The sequence below is a fragment of the Pseudochaenichthys georgianus genome, chromosome 14 (genome assembly GCF_902827115.2).
Source record: "Pseudochaenichthys georgianus chromosome 14, fPseGeo1.2, whole genome shotgun sequence".
Classification (NCBI taxonomy): Eukaryota; Metazoa; Chordata; class Actinopteri; order Perciformes; family Channichthyidae; genus Pseudochaenichthys; species Pseudochaenichthys georgianus.
In genome coordinates, this window is record NC_047516.1 from 16,506,687 (window position 1) to 16,522,159 (window position 15,473).

At 39.2% G+C, this 15,473-nt stretch overlaps 4 protein-coding genes across 5 annotated transcripts; all 4 read left to right on the forward strand.

The window, feature by feature from the left end:
* The first annotated feature begins 5,236 nt into the window (after nt 1-5,236).
* Nucleotides 5,237-6,190, forward strand: LOC117458936 (olfactory receptor 2AT4-like). Its single transcript, XM_034099686.1, has one exon. It carries the CDS (start codon nt 5,237-5,239, stop codon nt 6,188-6,190), a length of 954 nt encoding a protein of 317 aa, XP_033955577.1.
* A 2,398-nt stretch (nt 6,191-8,588) lies between these two features.
* On the forward strand, nt 8,589-10,188 carry coa4 (cytochrome c oxidase assembly factor 4 homolog). Of its 2 annotated transcripts, none has more exons than XM_034098411.2 (2): nt 8,589-8,757; nt 9,831-10,188. In XM_034098411.2, exon 2 carries the CDS (start codon nt 9,851-9,853, stop codon nt 10,100-10,102), a length of 252 nt encoding a protein of 83 aa, XP_033954302.1. In that variant the 5' UTR covers nt 8,589-8,757; nt 9,831-9,850; the 3' UTR covers nt 10,103-10,188. The 2 variants fall into 2 exon arrangements, with proteins under 2 accessions (XP_033954302.1, XP_033954301.1); XM_034098410.2 differs by having other exon boundaries at nt 8,592-8,757; nt 9,828-10,188.
* Nucleotides 10,189-10,341: 153 nt separating this feature from the next.
* On the forward strand, nt 10,342-12,706 carry LOC117458138 (olfactory receptor 2AT4-like). The gene has a single exon (XM_034098409.2). The coding sequence runs from the start codon at nt 11,062-11,064 to the stop codon at nt 12,079-12,081; it is 1,020 nt and encodes a 339-aa protein (XP_033954300.1). The 5' UTR covers nt 10,342-11,061; the 3' UTR covers nt 12,082-12,706.
* Nucleotides 12,707-14,128: 1,422 nt separating this feature from the next.
* On the forward strand, nt 14,129-15,147 carry LOC117458009 (olfactory receptor 2AT4-like). Its single transcript, XM_034098245.1, is given in 2 exon segments — nt 14,129-14,645; nt 14,648-15,147. Coding segments are annotated over 2 exon segments (1,017 nt in total).
* Nucleotides 15,148-15,473: the final 326 nt, after the last annotated feature.

The window sequence follows — 15,473 nt, forward strand, 5'->3', positions numbered from 1 at the left end:
TGAGTCACAGTTTTATCATTCAGTTTCATTTGTACCTCGAGGAAGGGTTGAAAGAAGTCACTCGGCTCACCAGCGTCCCTCTTCCCGCTGATGAGCCTGATCTTTTGCCCGACAGGCTGCCAGAACATGACCCTGCTGGCCGCAGTAGAAACACAGCCGCTCCCGTAGGCGGCGCTGACGTTCCTCCGGAGTGAGTTTGGCTCTTCCGAGCTGCATCTGTTCCTCCGCGGCGCTAGGGGGCGCTGGTCGCTCTGGAGACGAAGTCCGGGTATTACTCCGCCAACCGTAGTGTTCCCTCTGTAACTCCCGTCCGAACAGTGGAATGAAAGCTGTTTTCTCCCGACGTCTCTCTGCTAGACGTTGGTCCACCCGGATAGCCATGGCGATGAGCGAGTCCAATTCTACAGGCAACTCTAATGGAGCTAACTGATCCTTTATGGGATCCGCTAATCCATGCAGAAACGCATCAAAAAGAGCCGCTGAGTTCCATCCACTCTCCGCTGCCAGGGTCCGGAATTCGATCGCGTAATCCGCCACTCTCCTCTGCCGTTGTTTGATGTTCACCAGGGCTCTCGCTGACTCTCTCCCGGGTGCTGTCTGGTCAAAAATGTTTTTCATAGAATCCATGAATACCCTTAACGACTGGCAAACAGGCGAGTCTCGGGCTCATTCAGCTGTTGCCCAGGCTCCTGCTCTTCCCGTCAAGTGAGATACTATGAAACCTACCTTAGCTTGATCTGTGGGAAATGCTGCGGGCTGATGTTTGAAATGGAGATCGCACTGTATCAGGAATGGACGACAGTTTCCAGAATCCCCGGAGAACTTCTCCGTCGAAGCGAGGCGGAGTGAAGACGATGGCATGGGTATTTGAACAGGGATCTCAGCAAACCCGACCTCTGCTGGACCGGAAAACTCTGCCGCAGGAACAGCAGGACGTGCCTCGAGGTGCGTAAGTATGTCACGCATCTTTTCCGCCAGGTGATTTATTTCCGTTGTCACTGTTGACTGGAAGTGTCGCTGACGGGCATTTAAGTCCTGAACCCCCTGGTTCATTGTTGTCAGCTGTTCCTCATGGTGATGCAGGCGTGTTCCTTGCGCCTGCAAAGCCGTCTTTAACACGGTGGAATCGGCTGAGTCCATCTTGTTTGGTCGGTTCGTTCTGACACGGTGGACTCACAAGAACTCAGATGCACGATTCTTTCTTGACTTCAGAACTATCTTTTAATATAAAAAAGACTTCTCAAAGTACAAAGGTATCTAGGATCTACTAGGACACTCAAAAGTTCACTAGGCTCGACTAGGTTGCTCAAAGTTACACGAGGAAATACAGACATGGACTTAGTGTTGAGACAAGACGAACCGACAAAAGACAACAGGAGAACAGGGCTACATATTGTTAGGAGATTTTGGTGGTAACTAGGCCGCATTTCCAAATCTCCTCGCGTCCCTACACAAGCCGTTATCTTACAGGAAGGAAACCCAGAGCATACAAGTAACCGTGTAACAATAATCCATTTTAATGGTAATATACAATGCAATACAATCAAGTACAGTACAAATTAAATACAGTTTATCTGTGGGATCCCATAATTACCTGTGCCAGCGAGAGGAGAGAGAGGGAGGCACACCGCGGGGTTCCTGTCTAAATACTTCGCTGACCAGAGGAGGAGTTATCTGCGCCCCCCTTCCAGACCAGTGATTGGCTGCCCAAATTAGTATCAACAGCTCACATCTTAAGTTCCCCAATCCCAGTGGCTCAGCTTCCTTATCACAGGGACCTGAGATGACTGTATGTTAACTCCACACCTTCCCCCTCTTCCTTTGTCCTCACAAAACCAAATGTTCACAGGCCCCAAAAACAGTTCACAGTTTTCTTACTCAAATCATTTTCAAGCTTCTTCACAGTTTGCATGAATACATACAAATATTTCCTTACAATATACACAACAGTTAATGAGGCACAGGTGCAAACAATCCAGAACAGGAGATCACTATCAAGCTGACAAGTGACACACCACCACAGGAAGTGATGACACCTGAAACGAGAGGACAGAGTCAACATCAAAATAAAACTGCAAGGCCACCAGAATAAACACAAAACAATAAGCTCACAGACTCTAATGCTGAAACCTTACAATGAAGGGAGCGGAGGAGCGGAGTGGTGTGGGAAAATGTAGGAAGGTTGAAGACCAGACGAGCCGCTGCATTCTGGATGAGCTGCAGAGGTCGGATGGCACATGCAGGTAGACCAGCCAGGAGGGAGTTGCAGTAGTCTAGGCGTGAGATGATGAGAGGCTGGACCAGAACCTGCGTCGCTTTCTGGGTCAGCTGGGGACGTATCTTCCTGATGTTGTAAAGCGTGTATCTGCAGCAACGGGTTGTAGCAGCGATGTTTGCAGTGAAGGACAGGTTGTTATCTAGGATCACACCCAGATTCCTTGCAGTCTGGGTCAGAGGTGCCGAGGTGCCGATGTTGATAGTCAGGTCAAGAGTGGGACAATCTTTTCCCGGAAGGAAAAGCAGTTCAGTCTTGTCAAGGTTGAGCTTGAGGTGATGAGCGGACATCCACTGAGAGATGTCAGCTAGACAAGCAGAGATGCGTGCGACGACCTGGGTCTCTGAGCGGGGAAAGGACAGAATTAATTGGGTGTCGTCAGCGTAGCAATGGTATGAAAAACCATGCGGGCTAATGACTGATCCGAGCGAGTTTGTGTACAGGGAGAAGAGGAAGGGACCAAGAACAGAGCACCGAGGGACCCTTCGATGATTTTACAGTAAATCGTTATTGTGTCCAATGCTAACACGGCTAGTAACTTCACACAATCTAAAGTGTATCCGCATCTTTTTAACAATTTGAATACTATTTAGAGTAAGACAACTACAAAAAGGGCTTCATTGGTGTTAGGGGGCTGAGTTGCAGGCCTATCTCATACAGCCCTTTAGAGAATAGGTACGTCAGCATTAGATTGTTAAGGGCTTTGTACTTGAGATTTTCAAGAACACTAATGACTCATTAATATCAGTACCCATTCCCATAACATTCAAGTTTTAATTGCAAGAGAGCAAAACCTTCTAATGGATGCAAAGGAGATTAATTAGGCTTAAGCCTCAACACTAAAAGGTTTGTTTGTTGCACACAGGGTCATTAACTAGCCTCCTTTGGTAATGACATCACAAATAGGACTCATTAGCATAGTTCCTAGGAGTCAGTGTGGCAGGAGAAAATCCTTTTGTCTGGGGTCACTGTGTCCTGTTTGGTGATAAAAGCCCCCTCAGGAAATGCTATTTATTGTCAATGTTACACTTTGTTTCCAAGTCAATGCATTCACGCCAAGTTTATACGATGTGTGACAGTTTTTGGAAAAGAATACTGAATTTGTTTATAGTTTCCCCATTACTAAACACTCAATTTAGTAAGACAGTCGGTCAATTAGTATTGTATGTATCCTCTTCCAAATCAAATGAAGTTCTACTTTGTAGCCTAACAAACTTAACTTGTTATTTCAGAAAAAAGGTACTCTTGGGGAGAAAGCACAGTGCACAGGGGCCAACATGTTCCACCTATTTACCTCCTTGTGTGAGACCGCAAGACCTGCTAATAGATGCAGGTGAGAATAATTAGGCAAAGGTTTGAATAGTAAACAGTTTTGTTTGTTATCAGGAGGGCCATTAAATTGCTTTCTCCGATGATGAAATCTCAAACTGGGTTCATTAGAAAGACTCTAAGGTGTAATTTGCAACAGAAAGTCCTTTTGTCATTATGTACTGTTTGATGATAACAGAGAGGAGGATGCTTTGGAAATTGTTTTTCATTTGCTTTAAGTCATAAAGATTTTATTCAGATTCTACCATTTACACCGTGGTCAAGAAGGAAATGTTTTGGGGTTAAGTTTAACCAATCACTCAAGAATTGATAAAAAGGCAAAACAAATCCCTCGAAAATGCAACTGTAGTGCATTCAGGACCCCAAGCAACTCAGTAGAAACATTCATGATTTGGTAATAAAGACGTTTGACTTCTGCTAAAATGTATTGTTTTTGTGGTTGGCGAGAACTATTCTGAAAACTGTCACCATATCGTCAATATGAGTAGAAAAGCCAAACATCCTCTGAATGCCCTACAGTAGGTCTCAGGTTTGCTGTTGTAAAGCTTTACGAGGCTGTGATTATCCTAGATAGCAGAAAAACTCAAATTTGACAGGGAGGTCAAGATTCAAAAAGATGGTCTCACTACAATGGTGCGGCTTATTTCGGAACACCATCGCACGTGAAAACAATTGAGCTAATCGGATTCACAATTGTCTCAGATTTAGAGAAATCCCCAATTTACACAATTCTAAAACTGAATGTTTTCCCCGAACTGGGATAAGCATGTCTATTAAGTGGAGGTACATGTGTACCAATAGATCCCCATGACATTAAGAGATATTGTGATGACAGGTCAAAGGACTGCTGTGAATATGGCCGTGCCAGTTTTTCCCCTCGCTAAAATATAGCCATATTTAGACTGCTTACAGAGTTGGTATCACTGGTCTATAAAATTCACAATCACATGAAATCAGATAATCCCAAATCTCCCTAATCTATTGACAATATCCTAAAAAGATTAGAATCATTAATGTTGTCCGAATAAATAAAGGCTTGTTTGAATAAGTAATGTTGTAAAGAGAATCAAAAAGAGTAAATAACACTTCCAAACTTTGCTGTTTGGGTTTCAGTGTTATTCTTAAGTGACATTATTTATAACCTTCATTCTTTCATTCCCTTTAGAAAAAGATGAATGAGAGCCACAAAACAATAATGAGGTGTTATTTTCTCTGCAAGATAAGTTATGAAACAATGCAGTAGTCTTCACGGATTAAACTTTAATTGCAACTAAAGGACCCTACTAATTATGTTATTGTTTATACCTATTATTTTTAATTAGCAGAGTTCATGTCATCACTAGAGATCAATGAAGATGATATAATTTCCACTGTACACAGGTCAGACACGCAGACACATGGAGCCTCTTTGTGTATAACGGACATCAACACAGAAGGTGAGTAAAAAGTGCAATGTGTTGTATTCTGTTGTGTGTTTGTATTCACTTCAAGACTGGTCATGGTGTACATGTGTCCATTTGAAGTATGTGATAGGAAAGCTAAATAATAAATGTATTTGCTTAATCTTTTTTAGCCCACAGAGCTTTGATATAACGCGGACCAGCAGCAGTCTGTAGCCTGCCGAGTTCAACTATGTCTTCTGTTTTAAACGACTCTCTCATCATTCATCCTCCAGGGTTTTATATCATCGCATTTGAGACATTTCCCAATATCAGTGTCTACATTATCTTTCTAGCATTTGTCTATGTGGTTACACTAGTGTTCAATATTTTATTGATCTACATAATTGCCTGTAACCATTGCTTACACACTCCAAAATTCATGGCAGTTGTCAACCTGGCAGTAATTGATATTGTCTTAAACACAAGCACTATTCCAAGCATGATAAAGACATTTCTGTTTAAGGACAACTTTGTTCCATTCAACCTCTGTTTGTTACAAATGTATGTTTACTACGCTTTTATATCTTTGGAGTCGTATTCCCTTGCTATACTTGCCTATGACAGGTTGATTGCAATATGTTTCCCTCTGCGTCAGAACGTATTCAACACACTGCCGATCATGTCTTGTCTTATCAGCGTTACTTGGGTTTACAGTCTGGGAAGAGTTGCATACAGCACCGCAATCATGACTCGACTTTCTTTTTGCAATTCTGTCAGAGTGTTTAGCTACTTCTGTGACTATGCACCTGTTTTTAGACTCGCCTGTAATGATTACACACTCCAGTGGTCAATCGCTTCAACTTCAAGCATGGTGAATCTGATGGCCCCTTTGACTTTTATCCTCCTGTCTTATGTCATCATTCTGGTCACTGTGTTCAGGATGAAATCAGTAAATAATAGGATGAAAGCTCTCGCTACTTGCATTGAACACCTAGTCCTTGTTGCTGTATTTTTCACTCCTATAATCATAATTTTCTTAATTGGTCTTTATGTGCGATCCATTGACCCGGACCAGCGCGTGTTGAGTCTGTCGCTGGCCTCTTGCATCGCACCCTGCATAAATTCTGTTGTATATTCTTTAAAAACAAAAGAGATCAGAACCAGAGCCCTGGCATTGGTCAAAAGAGTAAAAACAAGCCCTTAACAAATGTATTTTTTTCCAAAAGCTATCATTGGAGAGTTATAATGCTCAACGGTCACGATTGTGTGCGTATGTGTGTGTGCGTGTGTCTTTGGTGGAACAAAAAGAGGTCTACAGTAAAGGAAATGGGAATGGTTGTGTCTGATTTATAAGCATTTCAAAGCTTAAAGTTTAATATTATGTATCAATCATATTAATCCATAATATGTTTTTCTCATATTCTTTTTTATTTGATATACTGCTATTACGTTAACACATTCAAGAGCATGAAATAATGCCGGAAAACATATTAGTGACTTATTATGACATAAAATATACTTGTTGTAAACTGTACTTGATTGTAATTATTTGCAATGTGTTCATATGACTGCTCTGGTTCTTCTATGTGTCATATGGAATCTTCTTATCTGAAATTGACTTTTTTTTTACTGTATCTCTTTTGTTTATTCCTCATAAATGATTTGGCAAAGCAAAATTTCCCTTTATGTGTGTTGCATGAAACAACATCAGAGAAGCATTTTCGAGCTAAGTTTGACGATGTTGGCACAGGTTGATTGTGTTTTCCTTTCCTAAATATGTGATGAAAAGAGTGAAAGGGGGACATAATGTAGAGGCATCTGTATTTGGGCTCTGATGATAAGTAGGCATGCATTATCATTTTCAAGGATACATATTTTAAAATGTTGATATTTAAAAAATTAACTGGAGCATACTTGGGAGGATAAATGAAATGCGTAATTGTTCCTACTGTTGTATGTTTCCTACTATGAACCATGTCGGCAAGTGGTTCAATTGAAAATACCAACATCATCAGTAGATATCTGTCAATTATTTTTAAATGATTTATTTGCTGAAATATAAATATATATAATATAAACAGTATAAACTGGCATTAGATATATAGTTCCATGTGGAAATCTACCAATACACCTAAAAATGAATGTACAATAACCACTTTTCGCTGAGCCTAAAGTTTGCATGGAAATTAGTGTTTGAAAGTCCTTTAGGAAGGCCTATAAATGTATAAAACAAAGTAAAAATTGTTATTTGATTAAACAAAACATAGTCAGAGGACACTGTCGGAGTGGCAGGTCAATGACCTCTGGAGTGTCTCCTGCAGCCATTAGAAAGCAGTTGGAAGTTAAATGAAAATAAAGTTTCACACAAGCAATTAATGTAATGCTCCGATTTCCCTCTGTTTTTAATTGCCATTATTCCTAATAGGTGCAACTGAGATTAATTAGTCTGATGTGGATTAAAGTAAAAATGTTTGTTCGTTAAAGTTGAGATCATTAATATGAATTCTCTGGAGATGGCAACACAAGCTTGGCTCATTAGAACTATTTAGTTAGAAGAAGAATTGGGATGGATGAAACCCTCTTTAATGGTCACACATGCAGAGCACACAGCACATTCGGCCTCTGCATTTAACTCATCCTAGTACCAGGAGTCTAGTACTAGGAGCAGTAGGCAGCTATTGTACAGCGCCCGGGAGCAATGGGAGCAAGTAGCAGTCCTCACTCCATATGTTAGGTCTGGTAGGGGCTTGAACCGGCGACCCTTCAGCTCCCAGTCCAAGCCCCTACTGACTGAGCCACTGCTGGACAACTAGTTTTGTCTTACCCATCGTGTTTAGTGATGAATTTCTCCTCTGGGAACATTTACCAACTGAAAAGTCGTTTAATGTGTTTGTCCCTGATTACTAAGTCTGTACAAACACAGTTCACAAAATGACCAAAACGTTTAACTCACAATAATTGAACTCAGTATGCTCTACCTGTATTCATCTGACAGCAACTTGATTGAACCGTTGTTTCTAAAGAGTCACACTTCAAGACGGACCATAATATGAGTTCTGTTTATTATTTGTATTCTTTTTGAATGTTTCGTTTTTATGTTTACCTTTGGCTTGTATATACTTGTACAGCATCTCAGAAACTGCTTCTGAAAATGTTATTGTGTGTCTGTGCTTGTCCCCCTAAAATAAACGAATACATTGAAAACAATATATATATTTGTTCACTAATGAAACTGAATTGTCAAGAATCAGATCAATGCACCATAGAAGGCACAACATGTTTTTGTTAAGCGTTTTTTTTTTTTATTAATAAATGTTAACATCTTGAACCATTATGAACCAGGCTGTAAAATAATGAGCCCCCGTGAGTGGGCCCAACATGTTTGTAACAGGCAAGCTTTTTATTCTTCAGGTTTTATGAACTACAGAACCTTCCATAGATATGCATTGTAAAACATTCACCACATAAGCAGTTTACTATGATAAAGTATGGACTACAAAATGATGATGTTGTTGCAATGTATTCACTGATAGGAACGCTACGATGTATTATTAATGAGTTGAGTGTTCGGTAGGAAGTGGAACTAATGACGAACGGACATCGACGGAACTATGTTACGGTTACACGTTCGTCCGCTGCTAAAATGTGTCCTCCGAGAAACACTTGCAGTTGACTGTGGTTTGTTATGAGAAGTCTAGAGTAAAGTGTTGCAGGCTATGGAAAAATAATTCCAGTGTCTCAACGAAAAGATCGCTCAAAAAGAATAAACAGGTAAGAAAAACGAAGGGTTACGTAAACATGTGTGTTTGCTAGCACCTCTCTCGATACTGTTAGCCTACCTTTGAGCTAAGGTTATTGAGTGTATTCTCTTATTAATGCAGCTACATGACAACGACGAATGTTTACTGTACTTAAGTATACGTAGCAATATTTTTCTAAGGAAATCCACGTCAATTAACAGCCCTATTGCCCCGCTCTGGTACAATAACAGGTACTCTAAGCAAAGTCTAGCCTGCTTAATGTTAGTGTCACTTTTAAATGTAAAACGACTCGTTGTGCAAAATGTCTCCCATAGAAGTGAAGGGTATTATTGGTCCATCAACATGTCAGACCAATGTTGCAGCTGGTCGAGGTGAAGCTTCATCATCATCATATTCATCATCATATTTGTTAAGATCATTATATGTTTTGAAACTGTGAGTCTGTGTAGTGGAGTGAAAGTATACAGTAAGTGCTAATGTCTTGACTGTAGAAGCTAGTTTTAGGTCGGATCTTTAACAGAAATTCACTCCAGTCTTCTTGCTCAGTTTCACAAACTGTCAGCAGCTACAGGACAGTTAGCTCACATTCGAGTCCTTGATCTTAACTACAAGGTTTCACTTAGGGACCATCAATTAATTATAGTTAGAGTGACACAAAACCAAAGTTATGTGCATGCTTGCTCTCTTATATAATATATCTATCTATTATGTTTTATGCTCACCTATTATGATTACTGATGTGTCATTAATTGATTTTACATGATAGAAGATAATACATTTTTGTTCAATAGCTTCCATTTCATGTGACCCAGGGACTCAGAATACAAATAGTATTACCTCAATGGAAAAATAAGACACATCTAATTTATTTTAGTGCTTTTATCTATTCTATATGCATATGAGGCATTACTAGTTTTCATTGTTTGTTTTTATATGGGGCTATCAAAAAAAAAACGATTTTTCCCTGTTAAAATGAACAGCACAGACACTTGGATAGACTAGGATGTTTTGTGGTTTTTCCTAAGACTAATTTATTACCTGTGTATTAACTGTATTGAAACCATTATGTGTTATCCTCAGCAGAGCAATTGAGTCGGCACAGGATGGCATCCCCCCATGACCGCAGCCGTAAAGATGAAGATGAGGATGACCCCGTTGATCGGATGATATCCCGCACAGGCTGTGCAGAGCAACATTACGCTGTGCAGGAGTGCATGGGTGAACACCAGGACTGGCGCATCTGCAAAAGTCAGGTCCAGACTTTCAAAGACTGCATGATGAATTTCCAAATCGCCCGGAAAGAGCAGCTGATGAAGCAGCGGCAGAAAACCTTCCCTGAGTCTGCTCCGAGCTGAACACACTGGCTGGGATGTGTTGAGGGCATGCAAATCAAAAGACTGTACCTAATCACAATATTGTTAATTAAAATAAAGTATGAGCAGCTACAAAAAAACAACGACTTGGACTTTCATGTTTGTGTGGTCGAGAGTGCTATGGATACATAGAGCTAATAGAAGTAAAAGTGAGATTATGCCAAAGAAAGGTTTGAGGACATCTAATAACTTTATTTTAAATGTTTTATCCAGCAGGGAGCACAGGGAAGTTCTTTTTTTTTTAATTGTCAATTTAATAAGCATAAAATGTTTAACATATCCTTTCATTATAATTGGATACAAACATACTGTCTGCTGTCACAAGAGGCCACAATGGCACAATAGTAGTATTATTTGAACAGACTGATTTAGGAATTAGTTGACACGAGTTACCATAAAGTTGTCATATTGTGTGAAGATTAAAGTATAAGTGCAGTGTTACTGCAAGATCATCTCAATGGTACAGAAATCATGTCCAAAACATAGCAACTTAGTTTTATATTGGGAAGCATTGTATCCAAACATTAGTTGAGTTTGAGTATAAAATAAGCTTAATCAGAGTAAGCTGCAAACCTGCTCTTAATGACTTCCTTAGCTAGTTTCGTCTCAAGAGATCAATGAAGGAAGTATATCTTCCCCTATACACAGGACAGACGTGCAGTCATGTGTTTGCTGCTTTGAGATTGCAGCATTACATTAGAGCTGTTGCTCAACAATCATTAAGAGACCATCAGGTAGGCCACATTCACAGATTTCTTTCAGCATTTGTACATTTTTTTAATTGACTGAGAATGTCTTATATACTGCAATGTTTTAATTTGCTAATTGAACCAGCATGCACATGTGGTTTATAACTTCTATAGATGTCTAATGTACAATATTTATTTGTTCTTTAGACAGGAGACCTTTTCAGCAGAGTTCGTCCGGTGTGGAGATCTACTATGTCTTTTCTCAGGACTGTTTTAAATGACTCTATCATCATCATTCATCCTCCAGGCTTCTATATCATTGGGTTTGAGACTTTTCCCTTCATCAGTGTCTACTTTATCTTTCTATCGTTTGTTTATGTGGTCACAGTGCTCGCCAATTGTTTGGTGATCTATGTAATTTGCTTTAATCGTTCTTTACACACTCCAAAATGTCTGGCTGTGGTAAACCTCGCAGTAATTGATGTTATCCTGAACACGTGCACTATTCCCAGCATGATCAAGATATTCCTTGTTAAAGACAACTTTATTCCATATAACCTCTGTTTGTTACAAATGTTTGTCTACTACGCTTTTATATCTTTGGAGTCGTATGCACTTGCTATACTTGCCTATGACAGGTTGATTGCAATATGTTTCCCTCTGCGTCACAACTCGATCAACACAATGCAGAGCATGTCATGGATTGTCGGCGTGACTTGGTTTTTTGGTCTGGGAGTAATATTATTTACAACAAGTCTAATGTCTCGACTGTCTTTTTGTAATTCTGTAATAGTCTTTAGTTATTTCTGTGACTATGCGCCTGTGTTCAGACTCGCCTGTAATGATTATTCAATGCAGTGGGCTTCAGCGTCTTTCCTTACCATTTTGATACTTGCAGTACCCTTTACTTTTATTATCCTGTCTTATGTGAGCATTCTGGCGACTGTATTCATGATGAAATCTTTAGACAGTCGGGTGAAAGCTCTGGCCACTTGTGTGGAGCATATCATCCTTGTTGCTGTGTTTTACATTCCTATCCTTACCATATTTTGCGTTGGGTTTTATCTGGGTCTCATCGACCCAGACCAGCGTGTGCTGAGTCTGTCGTTGGCCTCTTGCATCCCACCTTGTGTCAATCCTCTCATATATTCTTTGAAAACCAGAGAGATCAAAATCAGAGTTCTGGCATTGGTAAGAAGAAATACAATTGGCACACAACCAACAAACCCCCCAAAAAACAATCATTTTAGGGTTGATAAAACACAGCACTAAATAAAAAAGGACTAATTGGCAGTAGTAAGTAAATTGATTTACTAGTATGCTGTTGCTGGTATCTCTAATATTACTTAGCTAATCTGTACTTAATTAAAATTGATATTTCTATCATAACACTTTTTCGTTATATCTACCGTCTGCATTTCACAGTGTTAAAAAAATCTATGGAAAACAGCATGACTATAGAGCAGCAGCCTTGAGGCTCTGTTGCTCCTCATCACTAAAGCAGGTTATGGGCAGACAGCATGCATGAGCCACACAAATGAATCTCAAAAGGCTCAACTCTAAAGGATTATTGTTTTGTTTTGTTTGCAGGTTTTGTGTTGTGATGTGCTATATATTTTTGAGAACCTTTAAATATTTGGTGTCGTTGTTGTTTGTAATTACTCATTGTCAGAACTTTCTCAAATTTGAATGTACTTCAACTGCTTAGATATCTTATTTGTGACTGATAAAACTGAATAATGTTTTATTGTGTTTATTTATACCAACAATGAAGTTTAAAAGTGAAGTAATTCATCTTCCACGTATACATGATTTAGAAATCTGTAAAAAACGTAACAAGCATTAAACATGTGTACTTCATGTACCTGTGTACTTCATTACTGTTCAAATCATTGATTCTCGGTTTAACTTTGTTGTTTTGGGAATCTAGTAAATCTAACGTGCTGAAAGAAAACCCGATTACAGACCTTGTTTAAAGATGAAGAAAATAAAATGGCCGTGCAGATTAATGTGAGATTCACTGACTACTTCACAGATTGAGTAACCCCGGTGAACCTTCACCATGAAAACTGGCTTGTACCATATCATTAAATTACCGGTTTTGATTATACTCTATCACACTAAACACTTTACTGCTAAAATAATAGCTAATGATTCAGAGAACAACTATATATAAACTCCAAAACACAATTGAATGAATGAGCTCTTAATACCATCTTTACAATTACATATTATTCACTTGCACACGCTGTAGAACATAATGTTTCAAGTAAAACATTTTATGAAATAAAGTCTTTTATTGAATTGATTTGAATTCAACCATAGCATCGCAGTTCAAGTCACACATGCCAAAGGAGCATGACAAGGCCAACAACAAGACCAAAGGTGACACATCATATCTGGAGTTTTAGTGTTAATAGGAGTAAGCAGCCTAAGACTTTTAGGCAGTGTAGAAAGACCAAGACAACCGACCTGGCTGCTGGCCTGGAAAAAGGTACTTTAAAGGAAATGGCCGCTTTCTAAAAACACCATTGAGTAATGGGAACTTTAACCTCCATGCTCTATTGTGTTTATTCGCATTAGTAACAATAACAACTCAGATTAATAAGTTTGAAGTTTGCACAGTAAAAGGTTTGCTTGTTAAAGACAAGGTCATTAACAGAAACTCTCTGGTGACGGCATCACAAATTAGGCTCATTAAAACCATGGCCTGTTTAAGAAAGTCAGCATAATGCATGTTGTTTCCAAACTTTCTGAAAGTTGTTTTGTCTCAATAATGTATTGAAAAGGTACATTTACAGAAATCTAAATAAGCAAATGATTACACAATAATGCTTATTACATGTATGGGACCAAATAAATCAGTGACTCAAGTGTGGTTGGTCCTGAATGTTCCATCTACTCACAAGAGGTACTTCTCATCAGTGAGGGCAATAAAGTGCTTGTGAACTGAGCTTAATAAGTTTAATGGAAAGAAAAAGTAATGCTGTGATCTCTGTGGAACAAATTAACATCATTAAAAGGCTTCTTCTTCTCAGTATCACTAGAAAGCTTTATCTCGGGAGATCAATAAGGAAAGTATATATTCCACTGTATGAGGGGTCGGACAGTTCGAGTCAGAGTTACTATTGATCCAGGGCTTCAGGTAAGCTTCATGATTAACTATCACATAACTACTTTAAACACTGTTAGGTTGAATTGTATTAATGAAAATGGCATGATAATATGAGGCTTTTCAACGTCTACGTGTGTGATGTGATTTATTTCCTCTTTATCAGACCAGAGAGCCATCCTCCTTCACAGGCTGCGGAGATCTACTATGTCTTTTCTCAGGACTGTTTTAAATGACTCTATCATCATCATTCATCCTCCAGGCTTCTATATCATTGGGTTTGAGACTTTTCCCTTCATCAGTGTCTACTTTATCTTTCTATCGTTTGTTTATGTGGTCACAGTGCTCGCCAATTGTTTGGTGATCTATGTAATTTGCTTTAATCGTTCTTTACACACTCCAAAATGTCTGGCTGTGGTAAACCTCGCAGTAATTGATGTTATCCTGAACACGTGCACTATTCCCAGCATGATCAAGATATTCCTTGTTAAAGACAACTTTATTCCATATAACCTCTGTTTGTTACAAATGTTTGTCTACTACGCTTTTATATCTTTGGAGTCGTATGCACTTGCTATACTTGCCTATGACAGGTTGATTGCAATATGTTTCCCTCTGCGTCACAACTCGATCAACACAATGCAGAGCATGTCATGGATTGTCGGCGTGACTTGGTTTTTTGGTCTGGGAGTAATATTATTTACAACAAGTCTAATGTCTCGACTGTCTTTTGTAATTCTGTAATAGTCTTTAGCTATTTCTGTGACTATGCGCCTGTATTCAGACTCGCCTGTAACGATTATTCAATGCAGTGGGCTTCAGCGTCTTTCCTTACCATTTTGATACTTGCAGTACCCTTTACTTTTATTATCCTGTCTTATGTGAGCATTCTGGCGACTGTATTCATGATGAAATCTTTAGACAGTCGGGTGAAAGCTCTGGCCACTTGTGTGGAGCATATCATCCTTGTTGCTGTGTTTTACATTCCTATCCTTACCATATTTTGCGTTGGGTTTTATCTGGGTCTGATCGACCCAGACCAGCGTGTGCTGAGTCTGTCGTTGGCCTCTTGCATCCCACCTTGTGTCAATCCTCTCATATATTCTTTGAAAACCAGAGAGATCAAAATCAGAGTTCTGGCATTGGTAAGAAGAAATACAATTGGCACACAACCAACAAACCCCCCAAAAAACAATCCTTTTAGGGTTGATAAAACACAGCACTAAATAAAAAAGGACTAATTGGCAGTAGTAAGTAAATTGATTTACTAGTATGCTGTTGCTGGTATCTCTAATATTACTTAGCTAATCTGTACTTAATTAAAAATTGATATTCTATCATAACACTTTTTCGTTATATCTACCGTCTGCATTTCACAGTGTTAAACAAATCTATGGAAAACAGCAATGGACTTATAGAGCAGCAGCCTTGAGGCTCTGTTGCTCCTCATCACTAAAGCAGGTTATGGGCAGACAGCATGCATGAGCCACACAAATGAATCTCAAAAGGCTCAACTCTAAAGGATTATTGTTTTGTTTTGTTTGCAGGTTTT